The 20,342-nt window shown below is 42.1% G+C and overlaps 2 protein-coding genes across 2 annotated transcripts in view; both read right to left on the reverse strand.

Moving 5' to 3' along the window:
• Positions 1–7,393: 7,393 nt before the first annotated feature.
• On the reverse strand, positions 7,394–9,755 carry Rps13 (ribosomal protein S13). The gene is made up of 6 exons (XM_005351039.1): positions 9,642–9,755; positions 9,443–9,491; positions 9,252–9,330; positions 8,480–8,649; positions 8,036–8,136; positions 7,394–7,473 (listed from the first exon to the last, which is right to left on the reverse strand). Exons 1-6 carry the CDS (start codon positions 9,662–9,664, stop codon positions 7,440–7,442), a joined length of 456 nt encoding a protein of 151 aa, XP_005351096.1. The 5' UTR covers positions 9,665–9,755; the 3' UTR covers positions 7,394–7,439.
• Positions 9,756–13,104: 3,349 nt separating this feature from the next.
• Positions 13,105–20,342, reverse strand: part of Pik3c2a (phosphatidylinositol-4-phosphate 3-kinase catalytic subunit type 2 alpha) — a 106,255-nt gene continuing 99,017 nt past the window's right edge. The window contains exons 29-33 of the mRNA XM_026781265.1: positions 19,507–19,624; positions 19,348–19,420; positions 18,694–18,803; positions 18,485–18,610; positions 13,105–15,976 (exon numbers count right to left, since the gene is read on the reverse strand). Coding sequence (XP_026637066.1) covers positions 15,794–15,976; positions 18,485–18,610; positions 18,694–18,803; positions 19,348–19,420; positions 19,507–19,624 — 610 coding nt within the window. The 3' untranslated portion in view covers positions 13,105–15,793. The remainder of the gene's footprint in view (positions 15,977–18,484; positions 18,611–18,693; positions 18,804–19,347; positions 19,421–19,506; positions 19,625–20,342) is intronic.

The raw sequence follows: 20,342 nt of genomic DNA on the forward strand, positions 1-20,342 counted from the left end.
TTTTGTTTTTCATTTTTGTGTTTTTTTTTTTTTTTTTTTTTTTTTTTTTGGAGACAGGGTCTTACATTACCCAGAGTAGCCTTCAACTAGCTATATAGTCAAGAATGGCCTTGCGCTCCTAATTCTTCTGGATCACTGCCTGGTGCAGATTTAAGCACCCAGCAACTTCTGACCACTCTGCCCCGCCCCCATCCCCTCAGCTCTGTTCAACTCACACACTACTATCAGGAAAGAGGAAAGCAGTTCCTGGGAGAGGCTTCCTGATGCATGGCGCCCCTCTAGCCTCCACTCACTGCTGTCCTGTGAAGTGGTCTTCACTTTAGGACTGTTGGGGTCGTGGGATACTTCCCAGTAGAGAAACCAAATTCCCCCCAAGTTCTGACTTTCCTGTCCGGAGGAACTCCGAACAGGCATCTGAGAGGACAGACCCAAGCATAAGCAGCTGCTGGGACCCACTTGTCCCTAAGTCTGTCTCTTTATGCTTTGGCCCTTACTATGCCCACCCAGGCTGCAGAAAGCAACCTGGCACTTCTTGCCCTCCCTGCTGGTGATTACAAGAGCAAAGGACTCTGGGCTGTTGCAGAGAGCCCCAGCAACACGCTGCTAGCAGCAGTTTGGCCCCAGTCCTTTGGGAGTTCGCTCCTTTCCACTTTTCTTCCCGTTAGAGTCACTAGCCAAACTAAAGTGATTACTGGACTCGTCAACCCCTCCTTTCTCCATGCTCTGCTCTTGCTGCTCCCTCTGCACAGAGGCACTTGCCTGGACTGCGCCCCTCCCTCCCCAATGTCCTTCAAGATTCAGTGGTGGTCTCCCTAGAGGCTTTAAAGCTCTGTGGTCTTTTCTTAACATCTACCGTCATCTTTCTTCTGAAGTTCATGAGGCATACACACTTAATGAATAAAGCACACACACACGCACAGGCGCCACCTCAACCAGTCTTGGGTCTTTTTTTTTTTTTTTTTTGAGACAGGGTCTTATGTAACCCAGAGTAGCCTTCAACTAACTATATAGTCAAGAATGGCTTTGCGCTCCTAATTCTTCTGCCCATACCTCTCTCCACTATGGGGATTACAGGTGTTTGCCACCATGTCCAGCAGTCTGTGAACCTTCTGAGGCACATGATCATTGTGATCATCTTATTAGCGCCTAGCGTAGAGCTTTGTTTATAGCAAGCACCCAACAAATGCGTTGAGTTAATTAGCTATGCAGCCAGGTCCTAAAATGCTGCTCACTGAAGCGCACCAGTCACAAAAGTGACAAGCTCAGAAACATTTGCTGGGTGAATGGACTGCTTTCACAATTCTGGACCCCGCAGAGATTTAAAGGAATTTTTGGCAATACGAAAACAACCAACCCCTATGGAGACAGCCGTGACCAAGCCCTGCCGCCTTGCTTATAGCTGAAACATTAGCCACGGCTCAAACTCCTTGGCCGGCCTGCCTAAAGCTCAAGGAGGGACCGCTGTCCGGACTTGGGAGTTCAGCTAAATATGCCATTTGGTTTGTGGCCGCAGCAACACACAATGGTGTAAGAAGGAATGCGGCTGAGGTAAGGCTGCAGAGCCAGAAGCAGCGCCAGCGAGGAGGGGGAAAACAACTCAATTTCTAACTAAGAAACCTCGAATTTGTACGTGTTAGTAAAAACATTAGACAGAGGGATAGTGTATGGGGGGGGGGCAGGTGTTCAGCAGTAGAACATGGTACACAATGCAGTCTCTGGACCCCATCCCCAGAACCCCACCTCCCCAGCCAAAAGGGACCTGCTGTGCGGTGGCACTCGGCTGCATTCCCAGCTCTTGGAAGGTGGAGACAAGAGGATCAGGAGTTCTTTATTCTCTGCTATGTAGTCAGTTCAAGAGTACACGCGAGGGGGCTGGAGAGATGGCTCAACAGTTAAGGGAACTGCCTACTTTTCCAGAGGTCCCAGCAACCACATGGTGGCTCACGACCATCGGTAATGAGATCTGGTGCCCTCTACTGGCCTGCAGTTATGTATGAAGTTATGTATGTATTATGAATGCTGTATACATAATAAATAAATAAATTTAAAAAAAAAAAGAGAGTCTACGCGATTCTGTCTGAAAAACAAGCAAACGCAGGGTGGTGGTGGTGGTGCACGCCTTTAATCCCAGGACTCAGGAGGCAGAGACAAGTGGTGGGTCTCTGTGAGTTCAAGGTCAGTCTGGGTTACAGAGTGAGTTCCAGGACAGCCAGAGCTGTCACATGGAGAAATCCTGTTTTGAAAAACCAAACCAAAACTAAATCAAAACTAAAAAACCCCAAATCAAACAACTCTCCCACCCCCAAAAAGAATATTTCTAATTCTTGTTTTGTTTGAGACAGGATTTTACTGTGTGGAACTACACCGACGAGGCTGGCTCCGAGACAAAGGCACTCACCAGATACTCTTCCTCACAAAAACGGAAAGAATCCTAAGAAGAACAAAGCTGCCGTGATAGGAACGCTGAACGTCAGTGACTTGATTTTGAGTCTTAATTACTCTCCCGAGCCTCAGCTTTTGCACCGTAATATTTATTTATTTATTTATTTATTTATTTATTTATTTATTTATTTATTGACTTTTTGACTTTTTGAGTCAGGGTTCTATCATGTAGCCTTGGCTGGCCTAGAACTTGCTTTGAAGACCAGGGTGGTCTCAAACTTGCTGGCTGTACTCTCCCGCCTGTATCTCCTGAGGGCTGGAATACAGGCATGCGTCACTACACCTGGCAATTTTACCGTCTTTAAAATGGGGGTGGGCTGGGGCTGGAGATGACTCAGAGCACTAACTCTCCTTCCAGAGAGCTGGGATTCAGTTCACATCACTCGGATGGTGGATCCCAACTGTCTGCGACTTCAGTCCAGGAGGATCAGCGACCTCTTCTGGCCTCTACAGGAACTGCATACATGTGGTACACAGACATCTATAGAAGCAAAATACCCATACCCATAAAATAAATCATTTTTCTAAAATGGGGTGGGGCTGACAATGTGGCTTAACAGGTAAGGCACATGCCACGGAGCCTAAAAGGGTGAGCTCAATTCCTGTGACCCACATGGTAGGAGAGAATCAGCTCCTGTAAGTATCTTCTAGCCTTTCCAGTCACCTTGGCATGCACATGTACACACACGTATACACACAATACATATGTAACCAATCCATAATCATGAATATAATTTAAAAATTAAAATGGGTACAATTTTTTTCATTAATGAATTTAGATGTAGCCTCCTTCCAAAAATAGTCTGGAGTCAGCTTTCGGGGAAGTTATAAAATTAAAGAAACAAATGTGAGAGACTTTTCAAATTCCAGGCAGCTGTGGGTATTGGGTCAATGGCAATAGCAGCAATCTACAGCACCTACAGTGAAAGGAGAACATAAGCCTAGCAGGAAGCCTATAACAGGACCCTAATGCAGGGAAACACGGTTGCTATATTTGAGAATAGCTCTACTTTTTCATTTTTTTTTTCCAAGACAGGGTTTCTCTGGCTGCCCTGGAACTTGCTTTTTAGACCAGGCTGGCTTCGAACTCACGGAGATCCACCTGTCTCTGCCTCCAGAGTGCAGAGATTAAAGGCGTGCGCCACCATGCCCAGCACAATCTAATGTAATTTTTGAAACAATCGCTAAAAGGAACTCAGAATAATGAAGAGGCAAGGACAGCTTCAGAAGTGTGTTTCTAGGATGACCAGATGCTACATTGATGCTACAGGCCTCTACAAAGGTCACTGAGGAGAAAAAGATAAGCTCCGAGCGGGGGTCTGCTGGAGGTGCTTCTGTGGGCTCACTAGAGCCGACTGTGAAGCGGACACTGTGAGGGTTTTCACACTGTAGCAACAGGCAAGCCCTATTGATCAGTCAATATTGTTGTCTCAAAGAGACAGTATATCCCTGAGGCTGGGAACTACAAGAAAGTAAAACTGAGGAAATTACCAATATTAGAAGGTAACGCTGGAACTTGCCAAAGAGATAGGCAGCCGGTAAAAAGATGAGAAAATTAGGAGACCAGAGTCTAATGTGCAAAGAATAAGCTCTAAAAAACGTGAAAATAGGGGTGGGGTGAAGTTATTGAAGCAGTAATTCAAGAAAGTTTCCCACAGCAGCAGGGCAGTGGTGGCCTGATTTGGTACTGAGCACCGCGCAGAACAAAAGAGGAGTAAAAGCCAAGCGTTGCTGCAAACCGTGCACTGCTGGGCGATTGAGTCTTAGAGCAGAGGAGATGGGCGGAGCCAGGTTAGTAGGAGCCAGAACTGGAATGGCACCTGACTTTACAGCAACACCTATCTGCTTGCTCTTCAAGTCAGGAGCAATTAGCACCAAGTTCTCCATCAATCAGCAGCGGGAGCTAGAAATGGGCAGTGTCCAAGACCTACACTGAGTCCCAGGTCAGCCAGTGCCATACAGAGACCCTGTCTCAAAACAAACAAATCCCCCACTTTTCCTACCATTCTTCAATTTGAGTACACTACACAGCAGTTTCCTGCCAGGAACACAAGACGTTGTCTTGTCTTGTGCAGCAAGAGTAAGAACTTTAGAACATACTGAAAGAGTTGGACTATTAACTGGGAGATAGTAGATAGAGATAGTAGTTATTTACTTATAGCTTTTTTTTTCTTAAACATTTATTACATATACAGGGTTCTGCCTGCCTGCATCCCTACACACCAGAAGAGGGCAACAGATCTCATTATAAAGGGCTGTGAGCCACCATGTGGGTGCCCAGAGAGGCTAAGGGGTTATCCAATCCCCTAACTACAGGTAGGCGGTTATGAGTTGTCTGACAAGATCACTGGGAACCAAACTCCTGCAAGTGATCAGCTGCTGAACCATCATCCAGTCTTGTTTTCTGAGAAAGGGTCTTCTTATGCAGCTGTTGCTGGCCTGGAACTCACTATAGAGATCAGGCTGGCCTCAAATTCAGAGATTCACCTGCCTCTGCCTCTTACTTGATGACTGTAAAAATGCTACATAGTGAGACCAGCAATCCTATGTCGAGATGGAAAATAGAAAGGAGAATCATCCAGAAGTTCAAAGGCCAGCTAGCCTGCGTGCTCAGTACAAGGGCAAGACATAAGAGATGCCACCCCGACTGGTCTACAGGGGGAGTTCCAAGAACACACAGCGAAACCCTGTCTCTAAAACCACAAAGTGGCACACATATGCCTGCACTTACACACGGGGCATGTGTATTTGATTGTGGGGAAGCAAAAGGTAACAAACACTAAACGCCAGTGAATCACTCAATAAAGCAAGACATGTCAGAAATACAAACCTTGGGATAGTTATCTTCATGAACCCGGGGCTCTAAAAAGGCTGTTTTCTGTTGGGTGGTGGTGCACCTAGGATGGCACCTGGGAGGCAGAGGCAGGTGGATCACTGTGAGGTAGCAGCCAGCATGGTCTACAGAGTGAGTTCCAGGACAGTCAGGGCTACACAAGGAAACCCTGTCTTGAAAAAAATAAAAGACAAAATAAGACTCAATCTTTGTCTAAGGTAAATAGTGGATATGGATTACTTGAATTTTTTTTCAAAAGGAAAACAACTATTGAAATAAACATGTAAACCCTCACAGGGAAGCATCTGGACAAATAACTGTGTATGTGCTATTCCCAACTGTGTCAAAGTAGATGTTTACAAATATGAAATGCTTTTTAATTTTTTTTTTGTTTTGTGCATTGGTGTGCAAGTATCTCTGTGTCAGATCTTGGGAGTTACAGACAATTGTGAGCTGCCATGTGGGTGCTAGGAACTGAATTCTGGTCCTCTAGAAGAGCCAGTTCTCTTAACCTTACTGATCCATCTCTCCAGTCCCCATAGGAAATGCTTTTAAAGAGTAAATGTACTTAGCTGGGAGAGGCACACACCTTTAATCCTAGCACTCAGAAAGCAGAGGCAGGTAAATCTGTAAATTTAGGGCCAGCATGGTCTACATAGTTCAGGCCAGTTTATGCTACAGTTGAGACCCTGACTCAAAATAGTGAAGGAGCAAGTAGAGAACAGATGAAATACTGGGACTAAAACAAAAACATTGAGACAGGGTCACATTGTGTAGTCCTGACTGACCTTCAACTCACTGGTCTGCCTGTCTCCCAAATCCTAAGATTAAGATGTATTTTTTGTTTGTTTTTTTAAGAGTTTTTTTTTTTTTTCCCTCTGGTGTTAACAGCCCTGGCTGTCGTGGAACTCACTGCACTCTTCAATTTAAAAAAAAAGATTCAACTCTTGGGGCATGTTAAGTGAAATAACCTAAGAAAGGAACTTATTCCTAATGCTGCTGGGTGGTGGCGGCGCACGCCTTTAATCCCAGCACTCTGGAGGCAGAGGCAGGAGGATCGCTGTGAGTTCAAGGTCTACTACAGCAAAACTCTGTCTCAAAAAACAAAACAAATCTAATGCTGATGGGCTCAGTAGTCTTCAAGCCCAGTTCTCAGAAGGGAGAGGACGGCAGATTGGGAGTTCCTGACTGGCCAAGGTTCCCCTCAGGGAGTGGGGAAAAAGATATAGCACATGCTATTTCAAGTTTGTGATTGAATCTCACTGTCCTGCTCAGGACATCCATGCTGGACATGCTACCTTTTATTCACTTGGTAGTCTTCAGCGATCTCACCCATCATGGTATCTCCGTGTGTCTGCACATTAGCATTACAGCAACTCTTACATAGTAGTTACAGATCACCTCCCTTCATCCCATTTTATCACGAATGTTTTGATATTTTTAAACATCTGTGTGCGCTTGCCTGTCATATTTTAAATTTTTTCCTTCCACCAAATGGTTCCCAGGAATTGAATGCCAGGCTTGGTGTCAAGCGCCCCTAACCTACTGAACTATATCGCTGGCCCAAAGGCTAAATATTTTATTACAGCCTAGTTAATAGGTCTGGCAACATATTTAGCCTATAATAATTTGAGACTTAGATTGGGTCCAGTTTCCAGGACCAACAACTCAAAACCTTCTCTAACTCCAATCCCAGAGTAACTAACACCCTCTTCTGGTCTCTGGAAGTACTGCATGATTGTGATGCGGCAGATGTACGGAGATGGGCAAGCATGTGCACACACGTTAATAAAAAGAATCCATTCCAAAAGCTGCCATTCCTCAAGAGTCCCTAGAGACTGAGACAGCTCTCAGCCAGCAGACTGTACAATGTGGGCACACTTCTAATGCTAACCATGGTTATGCCTGACACATCATAAAAATCAAATATATTAAGGACTCAAATTCCCCCCCCACAGAGCACACTCCACTCCCACTTCCTAGTGTCTTTCAATTCTACACGTAGATAGCAGTTAAGGAAAAACAAGTAAGCAGACACTAGCTTTCTGTCCATGCTGATCAGTAACTGCCAAAACCACTTCCCACCAAAAAAGATCAACAGAGAAAAAAACCACACACTTGAATTTATTCAAAGTGATTTTATTGCTCGTGTATACAAGGGAATTTATGCCACTAAAGCAGAGGCTGTGGATGACTCACTGAAAAAAAGAAAACAGAAGTTGGGATTAATACTAGATTTTGGGACCCATTCACAACTTTCTTCGCTACCAGAGATATCCCCAAACAGCTCAAATACCTAACTGCACACAATGAACCAAACTGAGTGAGAACCCAAACCCCACAGACTTAATCAGGAGGATGAATGGCAATGCTCCATCCGACATCTGAGCAAGACTGGTCACGAGAGAAATGCCTACCCTGGCAGAAACTGAATGTTCGGATGATCATCAGTGAACAATCCATGAGGGTGGGGTAAAGGACCATTCCTGAGGGAGACATTTCTTTCTCCCTTTAATAAGACAGGATCTCGTGCAGACCAGCCTGCCTCTACACCCAGCTCTAAATAACATTTTGATCGAACATTGTCATTTGATTATGTATCTATCGCCTATGCATGCTTTCCCACTATGACAGGGATGAGCTGAAGTGGTACTTAAACACAGGACGAGACGAGAAAGGCAAAACATGTACCACCAAGTCCCTTATCTACTACCACCGTTGTTCACCATCTGGCTGTTCAACAAAAATGCATATACTTACTATTTCCAGTTGGGTGGGAGGACCCGCTTGGTCTTATAGTAACGAGCCAGCCGGTGAATTCTGCTCTCTATCAGAATCAGGCGGAATTTAGCATCCTTATCCTAAAAATAAGATTTAAGAAAACCACCAAATAAGTAACCCTTCCAAAGCTAAGTTCTTAAGTAAGGCTTTAAACAGTCTGTTATCTTGCAACCTGCTAGACCAGGCTGGCCTTAAACTCAGAGATCCACCGGCCTTGCTGAGATTATATGCACACACCACCAAGCCCATAGAGGCGATTTGAGGACCCAGAATAAGGTCTATAGAAATTGTCAAAAAAACTACAACAGCTCCCAACATTTGGAACCAACTGGGTATGTTTAGGGGAGAAAAAAAAAAAAAAATCAACCCTGCCTCCTGAAGACCAGGACAAGCACACAACCCCAGGCTCGTGTCCTCACTTACCTTTCTGTTCCTCTCAAGATGCTTTCGGACAGCGACTGCCTTCTTAATCAAATGGTAGAGATCCTCAGGGAGATCAGGGGCAAGGCCTTTGGATTTAAGGATTCTCAAGATTTTATTACCAGTCACAAAACGGACCTGGGCCACACCGTGCGAGTCCCTCAGGATCACACCTGAAAAAGGCAAGTAATTTCTAACACAAACTCGAGCATGTAATAAAGCCCTGATAGCAAGGTCCTCCAAATAGCCAACCTAACAGCGCTTGCAGCTCACTCAGACATCCAAGGAAGGTCTACCCAACATGGAAGAAGCCCTTCTGGTGGAAACCGCGAATGTTGGAACACCGTCATCACAGTGTGGCTGCTAGAATACAGCTGACCAAAGGAACCAAAGAGATCTTTGCCTTTATATTTTGCCCTAATTAAAACCGCCTTAACCAATTTTGAAAACTGCATATGCTATTCCCTTTAAACCTCAAATTACTTCGTGAGTCCCTCTCAAATTCTTTGTTCTCCGTATCTGTAGTATACTCAAGTCTTTAGCGAGCATGTTTTCCTATGATCACTTATCCCACACCCCAGAACCACATTAACAGGAAGAAACTATCTGTTGTTTGTGCAAGTCCCAGCCAATTCACAGCTAGATGTGACTCGATCCCAGATGCTCCTCGTTTAGCTGTGGAAGCAGGGAAAAGCGTGTCCGACGCACGGATTAGACACGTTTGTCTTTCCAGATCACACGAGAGCAGAAGTTAAGAGACGACACCAACACTCACCTATCTGGGAGGGAGTGAGGCCTTTCTTGGCCAGTTTGTAAATCTGTTCCTTCACGTCGTCAGACGTCAGCTTCAGCCACTGTAAGTGGAACAGAAATCGGCCTCAGCGTAGGCACGACAGCAATCTTCCCCTCGGGCCTCAGATCCCTTCCCCAGCCCATGCTGCCCCCCAACCCGCCGCCTCTACTCACCGTGGGGACGCTGCGGCGGTAGGGCAGCGCCGACTGGGACAGGCCCTTCCTGAGAACAGAAGCACAGGGTGTGAAATGGCGGCCCGCGGCTCAAGCAGTCCCGCGGTCTCCCCACCTGCAGCCCGCATCCTCCTCTCATTGCCCCGCGCCCTAGCGCCCCAGCTCCAGCCCCACAACCCGGTTTGGCGCCGCGGCTCACCCGGGAGCGTGCATGCGACCCATGATGGCGGAGGTCTGGCAGCAAAGAGAGAACGAGGGAGGAAAATCCGCAGGAAGGCAAGATACGCAGGAAGTGACGCCACACGCATACGCTTCGTCCAAGGCGGGGCGGGGCTATACGGCGCGGCCACGGGCGCCCGCGTGACTACGTGTCCCAGAAGGCATTGCGGTGAGACGTTTCGCCTCAGTTTTAGTTGAGTTCCCGCCGAGCCTCGGAGGCAGATCCGGAAGTCAGTCTAACCCCCAAGTGAAGGCAGTTTCTGAGAACATAGGGTGGGATCGAGCCCCGGACTGGAGGATTTGGGTAAGCTGCGGGGTCAGCGGTTCGTCAGGGCTCGCTTACCAGCCCCAGACTCGAGCGGTGCGGCGTGCTTCTGCCGTGCCTCCGCCTCCCTCCTCTCCAGAGCGTTAACCCTAGGCTAGCACAGAGCCCGCCCCTGTCTTTCGCTGCCTGCACCTTTGCTGAGCCGCGGACGCGCCTGAGAAGAGCTGGGGACCAGGAAAGCAGTTTGGAGAAGATGAGGGGGAAAGGACATTCCTAGGGAATTTAGCTTTGAAGGATGACCTAGTGCCGGCCCACCATTAATGCGTTCCAAGAATGGGTGAATGGAACAACTTGTTAAAAATGCAACAGAAAATGAAAAGCAAGGGCTTGGGAAGGAGGAAACTCAAATCTACAAGACCCTGTTGACAAGTGATGGTCGAGAAGTTTAAAACAACGTGGTACTGAAACATTGCTGCCTTTTTCGTGTTTTTTTTTTTTTTTTTTGAGACAGGATCTCCTTTGTAAACAAGGCTAGCTTCGAACACAAGAAGTCCTGCTTTTGCCTTGAGACAGTGCTTAGGTGAAAGGCATGAGCCACCATGCCCTGTCCAGCTGCATGCTTTTAACCCATCACTAATTGAATGTTTTCCAAAACATTGGGAACTTGAACCAAATTTGTATTTTTCCTAGCAAAGACATATTTAATTTTTGTTTTGTTTTCAAGACAGGGTTTCTCCGTGCAGCCCTGGCTGGACTGGAACTCGTGCTGTAGACCAGGCTAGCCTTGAACTCACAGAGATCTACCTGCTTCTGCCTCCAAAGTGCTGGGATTAAAGGCTTCATCACTGCCCGGCTGCAAAAATATATTTGAATAATTAACCAGATTCATACTTTTAGCCCAGATATGCGACCCGTACATCAGATTTGGCTTCAATTCATCATCCATAAGCTAGAGCCCTTCATTTCAGTTTAACACATTTGCCCAAAATATAAATTCAGGGTTCTTTATTCTTTCTCATTTCCATGAGTCACCCCAACACATTTCATTACAGAGTGTATAATTACTTGTTTCCACGGATTCCCCATCCTATCCATCGTTTCTCAGGTGTTTTAAATGGTACCCCATTCTTTATACAATCTATTGTCCACCTAGTGGTCAAATAAATGCATTGCTCCTGTGTAAATACCTCTAATTTTTTTTTAAACTTTTTTTTTAAGTGGTGGTGAGGGGGCAGAAGAGAGATGGCTCAGGGATTAAGAGCATTGGCTGCTCTTCCAGTGGCTCCGTGTTCAACTCCCAACAACCACATGGTGGCTCACAACCTTCTATAATAGTATCTGATGCCCTCTTCTGGCATGCAAGTATATTTGCATGGCACTCATACATAAAATATAAAGTTTTTAAGAAAGTGTTGAGTATGGGGAATGTAAGAGGACAACATCATGGAGAATGTTGAATATTTTCACCTTCACCTGGCTTTGGACATCAAAACTAAGCTTGTCAGTGTATAGCAAGCATTTTTACTCACTGAGCCATCCTAGGAGCCCTTTTTACATGTTCTCAGTGCATTTGAAATACGCATCGAGATGGCCTCATTCCTCCCACTTTGCCATTATTGCTAAACATTCCAGGCACATTCACATTTCTGATTCTAGACATAGCAACATGTCTACCTGAAAGAAAACTATATTTTTAAATGTGTGTGTGTGTGCCGGGTGGTGTCAGCGCACGCCTTTGATCCCAGCACTCGGGAGGCAGAGGCAGGCGGATCTCTGAGTTCGAGACCAGCCTGGTCTACAAGAGCTAGTTCCAGGACAGGCTCCAAAGCCACAGAGAAACCCTGTCTCGAAAAACCAAAAAAATAAATAAATAAAATAAATAAATAAATAAATGTGTGTGTGTGTGTATGTATGCACATATTTGATGTGGGAGTCCCTCTGTATGCTATGAATGTTTTATTGCCATTGGTTAATAAAGAAGCTGCTTTGACCTATGGCAGGGCAGAATATAGCAAGGCAGGAAATCAAGCAGAGATAGAGGAGGAAAGAAGGTGGAGTGAGGAGGCACTGTGTAGCTGCCAAAGGAGGATGACCCTGGAACCTTACCAGTAAACCATGAGCCTCGTGAGCCTCGTGGTAAAAGATAAAATAATAGAAATGGGTTAAGATATAAGAGCTAGCTAGAAATACTCCCGAGTCATTGGTCAAGCAATATTGGAATAATATATAGTTTCTGTGTGGTTATTCGGGTCTGGGCAGCCAGGAAACAAACGAAAAAGAAGTCTACACTTAAATGAATTTATGTCTTTGTACCACAGTACCTGCAGTGCCCATGGAGGCCAGAAGAGGGTATCAGATCCTTTGGACCTAGAGTCACAGAATTCTTAGCTGCCATGTGAGTGCTTGAAACTGAACCCAAGTCTTCTGTGAGAGCAATAAGCTCTTAACCCCTCAGTGACCTCCCCAGCCTCCAGGACTTTTTAAAGATTATTACATGAATATATGGCTGTGCATGTGGCGTACAGTGGCCACAGAGGCCAGAAGGACATTGGATCCCTAGGAGCTAGAGTAATATGCAGTTGTGCCTCTGTACTGTACCGGGAACCAAACTCTAGTCCTTTACAACAGCAGGAAGCCATTGTAACCACTGCCTACAATACTATTTGTACGCCAGCACCTCCAAACAGCCTGGCAGGAAGTTAGGCAGGCACTTATTCAAAGAGTAAGCCTACATAAGCCAGCTTTCATAGGCATCATGGATATTTATTGGGCTTTAATTGTCCTTTCAGGGTGTTTAGATTCCTTTTCACAGTATAGAGACCAAGTCTCATGCCCATACCCAGGAGTAAAGGTATGGTGTTAGAATTTGCACTGAATGTGATCGTTGCTCTATTATTACTGTTTAAGTGAACTGTCAGAGACCAGGAACCACATCTACAGAAGAATTCACATCTCAGGAATAGTGATGGGCTGTAGAAAAATGATATCCAAACCTTCAAAGAATCACACTTAGATAGCAATTCAAACTCTCTTTTTAGACATTTTAGGGGAGTCTGACAGATCTGAAATCCAGGATTACTAAACTTTACAAACTCCTGGGTGAGATACAAACAACACTGTTATAAAAGTTTGAAACCAAAATATTAAGACAAGAAATAAAAGACAGATTGAGTTCTTTATTTCAGAAATATTTTAATATAATTGTAGTATAGTTATGAAGTCACATTCAAGCCACTGAATATATTCCAAGTATTAATAAAAATATTATACATCTTCACTATGCTGATATAATTAAAGCATTTGGTTCTTACAGATGACACCAGTAATCACATCCATATTTGCACTGCTAGTAAATAGCATGTAAGTAAATGTGTATTTTAATAGCAGGGCTTCAGTGTTTTTTTTTAAATTATCAAAAGTGAATTTTTAAATGCCACAATTCATGAGTCCTAGAAAGAATTAAAACAGCTTAAGGCAAGATTTTGAAGTTTTTATACACTTTAATTTGAAAAAAAAAAAGAATATGTAAAAAAGATACATGCTTTAACAACTCGTCACATAAACACAGTACTAAAAAGCATTGGTGCCAGTTCTCAGTGGATTCCTCAGAGACAACAGGTTCTTGGAATGAACCATCACCTTCAGATCCTTTGTTTGCCAAGAACAAAGAATTCTGGCACAGGACTTCTATGTAGCAGAATTATTTTTACTTGACAAAGGTAGTTATAAATGATAATACAAAAAAGTTAGTGTCTTGGCCAGTTTAGGGTTTTGTTTTCATATGTATTTTAAGGTAAGTGTTAAAAAGTTTGTAGAAAGCGAGTTGATTTATAATTACTGCAGTAGTGCAAAGAGGCTATTCTCTCCTCCCTATTGCTATTTTTGGTATGGGCTGAAGTTAGCATTTTACAAATAACTTATATTAGAATATGTGTTTTAACGACCAAAGGAGGCACAGATTGAGTTAAATTAAGAGAAAATATTATCTTTTCTTCTGAATTCTCAACTATACAGTATTAATCATAATATATACTTTTAGATATGAATCAGATTTCTTGTCATTGGAAAGTGGCATTACCTTTCCAAGTTCTCTTATTGTGCTAAGATGTGCTGTAACAGGTCACAAAAGTCCACACTGAGTTCCAGCAAAGGCAATCTTTCAAAAGGAACATCTTTTTAAAGAAGTAGATAGGTGACTCATGGAATGGAATTAGCTCTCTCTCAAAAGAAAAAAACAATTCTAGTGCTACGTACATTTACAAAACAATTTAAGGAAATATTAATTGTGGAAAAAGTAGACAACGGTGCTTTGATCTTCATTTTAATTTATCAACTAGACAACACATTTTAATATAAAAAAATTCATATACTATACTCAGCTTTCCCTAAAAGTGGACCATAGTGTTAGGCACCAAAAATTTCAAGTTTTGATTTCTTTAAAAATCTATTCCAACAATAACACCCTTGACTCTTATTTAGCTATGTAAGCATCATTTCTGCTAATCACTTTGTACACTTTACAAAAATTTCATTCAGCAAACTGAATCAGATTGTCCTCTCTTGGTATTACCCTTCATTAAGTAGTTTGTCAGTTTTCTCATGACTACCAGACTTGCTACATCTCTATTAACATTCTAAAAATATTTGAAATTCTATTCTCACCATGAAGTCTGTTATATTTACATGTTTACTAAAACTAAACAAAGTTATGTCTGAAAGGAGAAATAAAAATGAATCTTATTCTTAATGGTTACACTATAGTAACTTCAAACTCCTCTCTTCTAATTCTGAACTTCCTTGTATTACAGAAAATAATTCTTTTATGTGAATGTACAATGTTTACAAATACAGGACAGTTTACACAACACCTTCCATAAATGGTTATATTAAAATTCAGTCTGGATCCGTTCTTTTCCTGGGCCTCTTACCAAACAAAAATGGGCACAAGGCCAAACAATTTCCATTTGTTTAATGAGGGAGTAAAGTATAAATACACAGAAGTGAAACTCCAATTTCAGTTCACACCCCTACATATAAACATAGGATTATAATGGAATGATAGAATTTAGAATGCAGCAACATCAATGAATCTCATTCAGTTACTGGGCAACAAACATTAAATCAAATAGCTTAATAGTTAAAAAAACTAAGTCACAATCAGAAGTAGAGAACATAGTATTTTTGTGGGAAAATTATTAGTAAATGTACCTGATATCTGTCCTCATTAAGGTGAAGATGAATGGAAACTACTTACTCTCTAATCAGAATGAAGTGCCAATAAAGCATAGAAAAGTAAGGCACCATTATTTACAACTCCAGTGATTGGCACTTACTCTGAAAAGGCTTTAACAATGAATAAAAATAGTATTTTTTCTCCACTTCTATAAACTACTTAGTAGTTCTTAGCATTCTGCCTACTATTTGTGCTGTGCTTTCCAGCCTGTTGAGTAGCAGCTGCATCTTTCCTTTCCTTTGGTGTCTGTGAACACACACAGTGGTAAAGGCTGTGAGGTGCATAACAGGAAAACCAACTTGCTGTGTCTGTGAAGAAAGAATGCAGACAAGGTGGCCGAAATGATACAGTATTATCTCAAAGTCTTTTTGAGGACTTATTATATACTATATATTAAGTTTGGGATTGGTAGCATTTAACAGAATGATTTTGAAACAGCAATGGCTTCCCCAAATCTTTAAGTTAGTTATGTGACAGTTGGTCCAACAGATGTGTTGAAACACTGCAAGTATATTTAAGTTTATAGTTTCTGCCCACGTATAAAAATATACAAAATTCCCAAGTGTGTGTTTGTGTGTACACACATGTGCATACATTTATAACTCCTTGCTTCCAACGCTCAGAAATCCACAGTTTATAGGTATGTGGCCGCAGTCAGCTGGTACCACTTAACTGTCTCTTTGCTCAAGTTGAAATCTTTCAACGGCAGGGTTATTCCACCCAAGAAGAAATTCTCCCGCAGAGATTCTGCACTGAGTACACTCAGTTGAAGTTCTTTCTGTCTCAAGGTTTCTTTGCTGTATCCATTATACACAAGCTAGAGGGGGGAAAATGATAAGATTTGGTTTCTTGGAATATCTTCAGTAAAATGTGAAGGTATCAGTCAAAGAGTGATACAATGAATGGCAGTGAATATAGAAGCGGGGCTTGTCTCAATGTATCAGGAGCAAGTTTTAATTTCTGGAATACTGGATTGAATTATCATTTCTGTCAGTGTTTAACAAAGAGACTGTAGAAAGCAGGACCAATCATTGTCAAAAAACAAAACAACCTCCAAATCCTCAGATATGGGTTCTGAGAGATGCAAGTAATGGGGCAGGGAAAAGAGATTACCTGGTGGTTACCTTAAGATGATTTAACAGCTGGAGAAAAAAAGAGGACGAAAGGAAAGCAAGTTGGAAAATACAATTTTAAAATTATTTTGTGAAATCAGATTAAAATTTCATTGTTCTGTCAAATGCCAGGAAGTGGTAACTTTTTATTCACAAGGAGATACAAACCCACAGAGAATGTAGTTTGCAGCAGATCTGCAGTGCTCAAAGTTATTGCTAGTTCAAATCCTCATTACAGCACTTAAAATGTTTATTTTTCCACAAAACTTCACAGTAAGTTCTGAGAAATATTTCTTTAACTTAGACCTTCTCACTGTTTGACTAAATCACAAGAACACTTGCTTGTATGTCTTTGTCTTGACAATATAGTATCAACCAGGGAAAATTCACTAAAAACCCCACCATTGTTTTATAAGACTAACACCAAGTGTTCTTTGGTAAGTGCTGCATGTGTTTTTAAAGAGTGGATGACCCTTTAGAGGGCTCTCTGTGTGTATGTATTTGAGACAGGGTCTCTCTATCGAGATGGCCCAGGTTGACTTCAAATTTGCTATGTAACCCAGGCTAACCTTAAATTTACATTTTAATCTTCCTGCCTCGACTCTTAAGGGCTACAAGTATAGGAATGTACCAGCCCACCTGACTTTTTTCTCTTTAAATTTTATTTATTATCTTTTATTATTATTATTTTTAAATTCACGTGTATGTCATACATGTGTGGGTGCCTTAGGAAGTAAGAAGATGGTGCCAGATTCTGTGAAACTGGAGTTAATCAGCAATTGTAAGCCCCCCTGATATAGTTGCTGGGGACTGAACTCCAGTCCTCTGAAAGAACAAGTGCTCTTAAGTGCTGAGCCATTTCTCTAGCCCCATGCCTGGCTTTTCTACGGGTCTTGATACATTTATAATATTGATAAAAATTCAAATTGTCAAGCCGGGTGTGGTGGTATATGCTTTTAATCCCAAGACTCAGGAGACAGAGGTAGGTGGATCTCTGTGAGTTCAAGGCCAGCTTGGTCTATGTAGCTAAATTCTAGGACAGAGGGTCAAAAACAAAACAAAACAAAAAAAATTCAAGTTGTCTTCCAATCTCTATCCAGAAATTTTTTTGTGTGAATTAAATGCTAAGGTCCATAAATAATGTGTCTATTCTGCCCCCCAAAATAGTTAAGGAAGGCAGCAAGGTGAGAGAACTCTAGGAACTTTTAAGAAATGAAGTTTAGCTTGCTATTTCATTGAATGCTGGGTTCCTAGTTTTAGGTGAAATTTTGGTTTTACATTTGATATTTTGTGGATATCTGGAAGTAGGTTTTAACTGGTTACTGATGGATTGTGGATCTGCTAGTTGCCTTGAGTCACAGTTATTGTTTATTCATTTATGTATGTATGTATTTATTTTTCAAAAAAAAACCCAATCAAGCCAAATTAAAGGATATCCAGGTTTAATGGGATTCCTGTGCAGTTTATTTTTTTTAAAAGATTTTTTATTATGTATACAACATTCTGCCTCCATGTATGCCCGCATGCCAGAGGAGGGCTCCAGATCTCAGTGCAGATGGTTGTGAGCCACCATGTGGTTGCTGGGAATTGAGCTCAGGACCTCTGGAAGAGCAGCCAGTGCTCTTAACCTCTGAGCCATCTCTCCAGCCCCCTTTATTTATTTTTTTTGAGACAGGGTTTCTCTGTAGCTTTGGAGCCTGTCCTGGAACTAGCTCTTGTAGATCAGGCTGGCCTCGAACTCAGAGATCTATCTGCCTCTAACTCCCAAGAGTTGGGATTAAAGGCGTGTGCCACCACTGTCCAGCTCTCAATCACAGTTATACTCTCTACTGTTCAGCTGATTTTTTTAAATTTTTTTTTTATTTATGGATTTTTCGAGACGGTTTCTCCGTAGCTTTTGGTTCCTGCTGACACTTCATTTTTGTAAGAGGATACTAAGAGAATAAAACATGCGGGGAAGGTTAGAAAGATGGCTCAGCAATTAAAAGCACTGATGCTCTTGCAGTGGACCTGAGTTCAATCCCCAGCACCTACATGGCAGTTTACAACTTCCTGTAACTCTGGACACTGTGTGTACAAGGCTCACATCCAATGCACTTACATACATGACAGCAAAACAATATATATACATAAAATAAAAATAAATCTTAAATAAAAATGTTGAAATCTCAAACAAAACTCTAGGAAATTTCTAGGAATGAAGTTTAGCTTACCATTTCATTGAATGTTGGGTTCCTAGTTTTACGTGAAATTTTGGTTTTACGTTTTGATGTTTTTTGGGTATCTGGAAGTAGGTATGTTTTGACATATGGATTTGGGTCAGCCCCATCTTCAGTAACCTATAAAGAAAAGCAGTCTCTTAACAGTAATGCTTCCCACCAGGTACAGATTTGCTCAGCAGTCAGCATTTGTAACCACTCACAAGGTCTTTGATGTGCATCACCATGATGAAGAGGGTGCCATTTCGGTAAGACACAGATAACTTCACTGCTCCTCCTATTTGGCCCAGAGTAGGGCTGAAGGAACCTGCACCTGAAAATAGAAATACTTTCCTCTTTATCTCAGCGTGCCTGCAAAGGTCCACACTTCAACAAAAGAACTGCTGCACGAGGGCAGGGAGAGGGGAAGTGGATGGGAAAAGTAAACCTCATTTGCCACTAATTTGTACCTTTTTTTTGTAATCACAAGCTAATTATTAGGAATGCTAAGTTTTTCTAGAAACGGACTTAAAAGACTAACCTATTGAGAGAAAGGGAAGGAGGGAGACAGAACATTTATTGCTCTTACAAAGAACCTGGATTAGATTCCCAGTATCCACAGAGTGCTTACAACCACCCATAACATCCAATTCGTTCTTCTGACCTCTACAGCATGTACATGGTATACATATATACATTCAGGCAAAATACTCATGTACATAAACTAAATCTCAAAAAAAAAAAAAAAATCCACAGAGACACCTGAAAACACCCCAAACTGATTTCTAGCCTCCACACACATGCATGTGCGCTAACACACATCAACCCCCACTCATCACAACAGTCATGAGTTATCAACCGATGGGAAAAAGTCTCACCTGCAGACCTAGCTATTCCTTCAGCTTTCTCATCACGAAGTAAGGGGTGGAAAAAAGTACAAACAAGATCGCACTAAGATAAAAGAGAAAAAAGTTCATTAGTTAAATATTACATGACACAAAGGTAGACTGTGTTATTTACTTATATTGGAAAGTCACCTCTGCTACATCTGTTGATGCATTCAGCAAATTCTGTAAATAACTGTTTAATTCAATTTTCCTTTTGGCTGCTACATCTTTTATGTGTGTTCTTCCCAGAACCATTCTATTAGGGAAGCTACAAAAGATAAAGAAAAACAGCGAGATTTAAATTATTTTATCAGAAAATATTTGTAGAGTATCATGCACAATATTTACCTAGAAATATATTTTGAAGACACAAAAGTGTGGTTTTGACCTATAATATTTTGCCGGTGTGATTCAAAACACTAGGGATAAACTATTCAATTATTCATTTTCTTCATTTAAGTCTTGGCATCAAGATGCATGTGTTAGTTGGGCTTGGTGGCACATGTCTGTAATCTCAGTACCACTTGGGAGGTAGAGATGGGTAGGTCAGGAGTTGAAGGACACTCAGAGCTACACAGCAAATTCCAGGCCAAAAAAAAAAAAAAAAAAAGAGACCCTATCTCAACAACCCCCTCTCTGGGAGAAAAGAAGAAAGAAAAAGAAGCATGCCTTACTAGTTTCCTGTAATTGTTACTAATTTTTTGATATTTGGTTTCAACTTTAATCATTCACAAATATTTACCGGATTTTGTCTCTAAAAGAATCATTACTCAATAATCATAAAGATACACAAACAATGACATAAAACCTAAATCAGGTGCCAAAACCAATATCTCAATTCTTACTTTGGTGATGTCAAGAAAATGAGAGTACACACAGTAAGAAACTCTTTATTGCCGGGCAGTGGTGGCGCACGCCTTTAATCCCAGCACTCGGGAGGCAGAGGCAGGCGGATCTCTGTGAGTTCGAGACCAGCCTGGTCTACA

Source organism: Microtus ochrogaster, chromosome 8, assembly GCF_000317375.1.
Source record: "Microtus ochrogaster isolate Prairie Vole_2 chromosome 8, MicOch1.0, whole genome shotgun sequence".
Taxonomy (NCBI): Eukaryota; Metazoa; Chordata; class Mammalia; order Rodentia; family Cricetidae; genus Microtus; species Microtus ochrogaster.

Excerpts from the sequence above, each read along its gene's own strand:
- Rps13 (XM_005351039.1), bottom strand. The coding sequence starts at position 9,664 with ATGGGTCGCATGCACGCTCCCGG. Across the intron at positions 9,492-9,641 it reads GGTCGCATGCACGCTCCCGG|GAAGGGCCTGTCCCAGTCGG; the intron begins GTGAGCCGCGGC and ends TTCTGTTCTCAG. Across the intron at positions 9,331-9,442 it reads ACCGCCGCAGCGTCCCCACG|TGGCTGAAGCTGACGTCTGA; the intron begins GTGAGTAGAGGC and ends TTCCACTTACAG.